The sequence below is a fragment of the Temnothorax curvispinosus genome, unplaced genomic scaffold (genome assembly GCF_003070985.1).
Source record: "Temnothorax curvispinosus isolate PA1 unplaced genomic scaffold, ASM307098v1 QBEX01009887.1, whole genome shotgun sequence".
Classification (NCBI taxonomy): Eukaryota; Metazoa; Arthropoda; class Insecta; order Hymenoptera; family Formicidae; genus Temnothorax; species Temnothorax curvispinosus.
The window spans coordinates 1,033-8,511 of record NW_020219667.1 but is presented as its reverse complement, the minus strand read 5'-3'; the positions used below and the strand labels follow the sequence as shown (position 1 = coordinate 8,511).

Genomic DNA, 7,479 nt, shown 5'->3' with positions numbered 1-7,479 from the left:
ATGTAGGAGGAGAGTGGTAAATTGACCCATTCGAGACATTCGGTTACAAATGTGGCTTCAATAGAGCGTCCATAAGTCAGCCTAAAAGCGGAAGTCATAAGTCTGCTCGGAATGTCCTTATGTCATGTTAAAGCTAGATTTATTAGAGATGTATATTAGAGAGGAAAGAGTGCGTGTACCTGTATGACCTGTTTAACGGACTTTGTTCGCTAGCCCCCCTTTTTTTTAAATTTGTTAATAAATATTTTATTTTAAGACATGTACGAATTTTGCATGGCAATTTTGCCATTCCATCAAATTACATATCTTTATTCGTTATCATTTACAGAAAAAACTTATCAATTAATTACTATTGTTTAACAAACATTAGCTATATAAATAACGTTATTTATATAAAAGAAAAACTAAACCTGCATTTACTTTTCTTTTAAAAAAATTTTTACTCACGTTTTAATCATTACCCTTAACACTGATAAATACGAGGCGGAAGCCTTTAAAATTTCTTTAAAAGTCATCAAATTTATTGCTACAAACTTTCCTGCAGTTAGTTGCTGAGGATTAACCGCTCGAAGAATTATTAGTGGTAAATTTTTCATCATGCTCAGGTCAAAAGTGTACCATGGAGATTTATAAATTGCATAGGCCAATTCTTCCGATTGGAACTCCAATGTCTGCCCAGCCAAGCAATAAAGAAAAAGTTGCACCAGCAGTGCGACAATATAGATGCTATGTTTTGCGGCGGCAAAAGTATCGTTTATTTCAAGCGAGAGAAGTAAAAGAAAACCTGACAACAATATTGAATATAATTAGTGATAAATTTAAGATAGTTGAAAATATTAAACTAATTCTGACACAGTCTTTGTAATTTATTTGCAATATATGTAAGATATATACATACATGTTTAACTTTTTGTTGTAAAAATTAGGGAATTTACATTTATTAGTTATTCTATATCGTACATAAATGTACATACATACATAGTTATGTATATATGATGCATGTATATGTATATTGTGTCACACGTGCGTGGAAAGTGGCCCATTCCGCGCGCGACGCGCGCGTGATAGACCACTTTCCACGCACTTGTAATATAAAATAGGGTGTGTAACACGTGTGTTAAGTTGAAAATTGGACGTGCGGGTGATCGCACTCGCCTCCGACTCGTGCGTCCACTCTGCACGTCCAATTTCCATCTTACAGCATGGCACTTGTTACACAAATAACTAATTGTATATCACATGGAATAAGTAACAAATATAAATTTCAAAAAATTTACAAAAATAAATTTGGTTATTATTTATTTAAAATACTTTTACGTTAAATATGTCTACCTTCGACACACAGGACAAGGACGCTCATCAAAAGTTGTGCCAAGATGACCAGAGTGAATGCTCTCTCTAAATAATGCGACAAATATATAAGATGATAATGTCTCTTTAATAAGATGTTGAGTTTAGTGCGGTAGGAAAATTCTTCGCAACCCAATTCAGTAAAGTTCATCTGGAGAATTGCAAATTGCCCGCACATGTGCATCGTGAGATCAAAGAAGAACCCGTCATTCCCGCACTGCGAAATGACGTTAACGACGATCTGTACGAACTGTAAAGCTTCAATGGCGCTGTTAGCGAAAGAAGATGTATATTTTCCAAAGACGCAATAGGTCGCTAACATCAGTTTTCTTTGGTACGTTTCATTAAAAATTTGCTTTTCAGAAGACAAATCAATATTAGCGAACACGAAAGTGGAAACGACGAATATGATCGAGGCATAACCGATATATAAAAATATCGAAGAGCCTAGTTTACCTATGCGCGCATACTTTATCATGATGTCGCGAGAGTGAGAATTTTTCACGTAAGTCCAATCATGGATGACCGATTCCATTAGAATAAATTTTTGTCTCCAATATACGCGATGCAAAAGCAGTTTTACCATACTAGTTATTGACGATAAGCATAGTAGAAAAGCATCCATGGCATCCTCATGACCATTACAATGTCGAATCATTTCTAATGACATGGTGATCAAGGTACTCATCTGATTCACGAAAATGAAATGAAGATATTGCGTCTCAATATCTTTTTATTTCATTGCAAACATATATATAATTTACTATACATGTAACGTTTAATAATTATTTGATAAATGTAACAAAATATCTTTTTATTAAGGCAAAATATATGTATATATATATATATATATATATATATATAGATATATATGAAATGCCCCAAATATATAAAAACAAAATAAAATTTAACATAGTATTACGTTTAATGAAATTTAAAAAACAAGTTCAAATATTTATATGCGAATATGTAAAAATACAAATTACTTTAAAGAAGCATAACTTACTTCCACTATCGTCGATATAAACCATCGAATCCTCGAGAATACATTTTTATCATCTAATACCCAGAGTCCAATTATGCCAAGCAAATTTTTATAAAATTTCAAAATATGTGGAGTATCAGTATTCCAATCCGTACTTGATCCCATTCTCGAGCACTTAAAACTTTACGCTTGAGTAAGATCTCGTCTGCTGACTGTTATACTGAATCTTCCAAGTATTTTTTCAAATTGTTATTCCCTGAAAGCGGCTGTCGTTCTTTGTCTACGTTCCTCCGAAATAACCGCATCATTCAATATTCAATTTATTACAAGTACCTACAATACTTAAAGCAACCCCTCCGTAGTGCAACCGACCAGCTGGATTTCTTTCTGATTTATTATTCATGCCTTCAGTTCTTACCGTTTCCTTTAAGAACGCAAGTATACCCTACGTTTTTATATGTATTTACACAAATAATATAGTTATACCCGATGCGACATTGTTCTCGATAATACTTACTTCGTCTTGAAAATGAATATTTACGGTCGCTTAGGATGTATTTGTGGATAAATAAAAGATCTACAGCTGCAACAATGAAACGTTTTCTTAAATTGTTGCCCTAGCATTCTCTGAAAAGAAACGATTTATACATTATTTCCCCGGTAGGAAGATATTTAATAAGATATATAAAATAGAAGAATAATGTTATGTATGGAGATAAAACGTAATAGAAGAAACTGTAGAGAAAATGTGTGATATTTGAATATAACATTTTTACTCAATAAACTAAACTTTCTAAACAATAATAACAAAACATTTTTTATAATACATTATTAATAATAATTTATTAGGAAGCGTTTCTTATGTCTTCGAATTTTTTTGATAATTTCTACTAAAACAGTGAGAAACTAAAATATAATCTATATAAGAGAAGGCTGCAACAAAGGGGAAACATTAGATATAATAAATAAGCGTAAAAATAAAAAAACTATTGTGAAGAAAAATCGGCAATATAAGACTAACTGAAATAAACAATGTACATATAATTTTAAAACTTACATTTGATCAATTATATGTCTTCAATATAAAGAAAAACATAATAATAATAATGTAAAGTCGAGGCCAGAATTCATGACGGACATTTTATGGTGCATTAATCGTTCCTTATAATTAACTCTTTCAGTGCTAAATACTTTTAATGAATGGATCGTGTGTGCGCGAAATATCATAACTGTAGCACGTGTTAGCGCTAAGCTTTTGTTTATTTTAAAATTTTATTAAGACTAAATTCACATAAAAATATATGCCTATAGCGCTCCGATTCAGCAAATGCATAAACTCGCCAATAACCCTCAGTGTGTCATTTGCTAGATGTGTTTACATGTCCATAGTACTAAAAGGGTTAAACAATGTATCTTAATGTAAATTGCAAATATATTAAATTCCAAAATTTAATTCCGCGAAATATCCCGTTCTTTTCTCGATTGATATGCGACATAAACGTTGTGAACGATTCAGTTTAATCAAATAAATGGCATCTTTTTTCTTTACTGCAAGCCAAAGTGAATAGTTTCAAAATATTTTTAATCCATATTTGCACATAGTATCAGTTGTCATAAGATCTCTGAAGAATTTTTAATCTCGCCATACGTACGGACATACACACGACGCATATACGCACACATGAATGCTACTGATTATATGACTTTCTTATCGCTATTCGTAAAACTGAAATATACGAGGCCGATGTCTTGAAGATGTACATCATTGTCTCGCGATTAACAAAGAAAAATTTTCCACCGGTTAAGCGAAACGGAATACTCGATCTCATCATCGCGAAATGCAAATCCTTCATCAACGTTAAAGGAAGCCTAAACCAGGAAGTTGTGTATAACGCATGGAATATGCCTTCGCTTTCCTTTTGCAGGTATTCACCACCATACGTGTATACTAATGATTGCATTAATAAGTAGTTCAAGACAAGAACACTCTTTGTTGCTTCAATATAATTTTTCTCGTTCAGGTATATATTTAAACGTAATCCTAAAAATAAACATTTTATTTTAAGATATGTACAAACGTGTTAACTGCGTGAGTGTGAAAACTTAAATAATAAAATATATTATAATTAAGTCTCTTTCATAGACATATATAGAGGGAGCATAAGCTGCCACTATGGATGAGGGGTGTGTAAAGGCCTCCGCATAATAAAAAATATAAGGAACAAGTAACAGATATTAGCGATTAGGACTAAGGAATCAGGATTCAGGAATAAAGTTGGATGCACTATGAAAAACACAGGTAACAGAAACAGGGAATAACACAGGCAAAAGATTTTTAACCTATCGGAAGCCGTGTATTAATGCTACACTAGCTTTATTCCTGTAATCGCTAATATTTATTCCTTGTTCCTTATATTTTTCATTGTGCGGAAGCCTTAAGCAGGGAAGAGTCGGAATATCCAGGTCTATACTTTGGTCATTTTCGACTGCTTTTGGCCGGTTCGGCTCACATCAACGCTGAAAGCATCGCTATATCTTCTATCCTTTGATAGCCGAAGTATAGATATGCTCTCCTTACCGCGAATCTGTCTCCCCCGCTGAGCTTATGCTCCGTCTATATAATATCTATGGTCTCCTCAATTTTCATACAAATATGTCGTGTGTGTGGATTTTATATAATATATTGCATTATATAATAAATACGAAATAAATATTCGATATACATTACCTATCATTGCAAGCATAATTGTCGTTACCACAAGTTGAGATAATATAAGAAAGTGAAAGCTATCTTCCAAATTTTCATACAATTCCATTAGCTCGCTGTGCCTGTTAATCAAACCGACAAATTTCTTTCGATAATTTGCCTCGGTGTCCGGTTCGTTTGCAAAAATTTTGAATTTGTTCTTAAGCAATTCGAGTTGACCAGTGAGATGTATCGTGATATTAAAGAAGAAGCAGTCCGCGATACATAATAAGATGGATAATGTTATTGCTTGAACGACCTGGATAGGCAAGAGTATTGCAAATTGTGAACCCGTGATCAAATTACCCAATGGACCAGATGGATACATAAACACCCAATTTGTTGTATTAACTGTAAATTAGGAGAAAGGAAAATGTCAGAATAATGTTACAACAACTTAGTATACAATTAAATTACAAAATTAAGTTGACAAGTATATAATAATGAATACAATCAAATTTTACCATCCACTAAAATTTCGTCCGTGAAGAGTATCTTCAGATTTATGAAAATGACGACTGCTATATATGCGCCACAACAAATGAATAGTGAGTATAATAACGCAAGGGTAAGTATTCTAGATCTATCTGCATGTTTCTTCATAATCTTCTTAGTTTCCTTATTATCTTTAGCAGATATCCAATCATCGATAGCAGCGTTAATGTTTGTTGCCAATTTCTTTTTACTGGCGGTAAGACATAAACCTTTTATGATTGCGATCGTCGTAGACACAAGGTATGTTACACATTCTATATTTGAGCCGGCATCCTTACTGCCCCAGAAGAGATCCATTATAACGAAGGGTAGTATCAAAAACTAAATAACAAATAATATCTGCACAAATACCAATAAATATAAAAAAATAATGGTAGATGCAAATAACTTTTTTATGTTTTATTGCTAGTATAAATTTGTCAAACAAAAAAATAAAATGTTAAAAGAAGAAGTTGTGTATTCTTTTAAAATATTATTGCGCATTTAGAAAAAAATTGCTCACAAAACTACTTTGCAAATTTCAAGACCTTCTTTTCCTTGAGTATACACATTATACTAGCCATCCCTCTTGCATTAACGTACCTGTGCAATCATGCAAGCGCCCCATCGTATCTTCGTGAACACTGTCTGCGTTTCCAATGGCCACAAACCGTATACTCTTAGAAATACTCTTTGAGTGGAGAAAACGTAAGCGACGTCGTCGTTCCAACGTTTACCCGTCATTCTGGCGAACGGAAGAATTCGAATGACCGTCCATTCGAAACTACTTCGTTCAGTTGTTACGAACTAAATTTTGCCAAATTACCATATCGATTTACGATTGTTCGATTCTTATCGGACATTATAAGTTTTCAATTGCGCCATATTAACTCATTATTTCATCGAACTCATGTTTTATTAACTTGCGCGGAGAACTTTTCTTGCCAGCAAAATAAGTGCGAAAGAAGATCGGTCTACATGTCTTTACACTCCTTCCCTTACTTCCGTGGTCATTCCTAACGTAGTCATTCCTAAGGAACAGCGCGAGCGGTGCATTTAGTGAAGCTATTCACTTCATTATTCCAGGTAATAATTTCACATACATTCATTTCTTCACAGTAAATATAAATTAATAAACACTATGTATATATATAATATTACGCGTAATTACTGTATTACAAATTTTTTTAAATTTTTATTTGCACCATTATACTTCAACGTGGTTTTATATATATTCTTAATGTTTTTGAATTTATACAACTCCCTATAAATATAATATTAATGCTATTTTGCCGTTCCGTCAAAATACATACTTTTATTCGTTATCACTTACAGAAAAATGCTTGTCAATTAATTACAATTGCACTGAGAGAAAAATCCAGGTTTTTCCGCTCAAAATAATCGGATAATCCATCTAAAAATTAACAAACGGATATTACGGAGCTTTTCAATCGGAATAAAAAACTTATCAAGGCCAAATTATTGTCTGATTAATGATATACGTCAGAAAATTCCGATTAAAAAACATTTGATTTAAAAATATTTGCCTGATTATCCGCTCTCTCAACCGGTCACCCACACACACATCCAACTTACAATTAGTACCGCGCCCGACGTTGCTTGACTTCTATGATAAAACATGCTAACAGCAATCCTCTAGCTCTCTGATGCTCCCTTCTTGCTTATATATACTCGTATACAACACATATCTTTATAGTGTTCAAAAATCTTGAAATTATTTATTAACTGACAAATATTAAAAACAATGCAACAACACAATGATAAACAATGTTAATATGAGATTCGTATATCAACACAATATAAATACAACATTAAATAAATTTAGAATTAATATGTAATAAAGTTAATGAGAATAATGAGGACGCGCTACCTGGACACAAGATGAAGATTATATTTCATGAAT

The 7,479-nt window shown here is 32.7% G+C and overlaps 2 protein-coding genes across 2 annotated transcripts; both read right to left on the bottom strand.

The window, feature by feature from the left end:
* Positions 1–416: 416 nt before the first annotated feature.
* On the bottom strand, positions 417–2,578 carry LOC112459530 (odorant receptor 47a-like). Its single transcript, XM_025023702.1, has 3 exons — positions 2,357–2,578; positions 1,333–2,038; positions 417–784 (listed from the first exon to the last, which is right to left on the bottom strand). Exons 1-3 carry the CDS (start codon positions 2,498–2,500, stop codon positions 444–446), a joined length of 1,191 nt encoding a protein of 396 aa, XP_024879470.1. The 5' UTR covers positions 2,501–2,578; the 3' UTR covers positions 417–443.
* An 856-nt stretch (positions 2,579–3,434) lies between these two features.
* LOC112459531 lies at positions 3,435–6,299 on the bottom strand. The gene is made up of 4 exons (XM_025023703.1): positions 6,159–6,299; positions 5,546–5,897; positions 5,064–5,432; positions 3,435–4,376 (listed from the first exon to the last, which is right to left on the bottom strand). The coding sequence occupies exons 1-4, from the start codon at positions 6,297–6,299 to the stop codon at positions 4,024–4,026; spliced, it is 1,215 nt and encodes a 404-aa protein (XP_024879471.1). The 3' UTR covers positions 3,435–4,023.
* Between the last annotated feature and the right edge of the window lie 1,180 nt (positions 6,300–7,479).

Coding starts and splice junctions, on each gene's coding strand:
- LOC112459531 (XM_025023703.1), bottom strand. CDS start 6,299: ATGACGGGTAAACGTTGGAACGACGACGTCGCTTACGTTTTCTCCACT. Junction 5,433..5,545: donor GGACGAAATTTTAGTGGATG/GTAAAATTTGAT, acceptor CCTAATTTACAG/TTAATACAACAAATTGGGTG. Junction 4,377..5,063: donor AATTATGCTTGCAATGATAG/GTAATGTATATC, acceptor GTTTATTTTTAG/GATTACGTTTAAATATATAC.
- LOC112459530 (XM_025023702.1), bottom strand. CDS start 2,500: ATGGGATCAAGTACGGATTGGAATACTGATACTCCACATATTTTGAAA. Junction 2,039..2,356: donor TTATATCGACGATAGTGGAA/GTAAGTTATGCT, acceptor TTCGTGAATCAG/ATGAGTACCTTGATCACCAT. Junction 785..1,332: donor CCTTGTCCTGTGTGTCGAAG/GTAGACATATTT, acceptor TATTGTTGTCAG/GTTTTCTTTTACTTCTCTCG.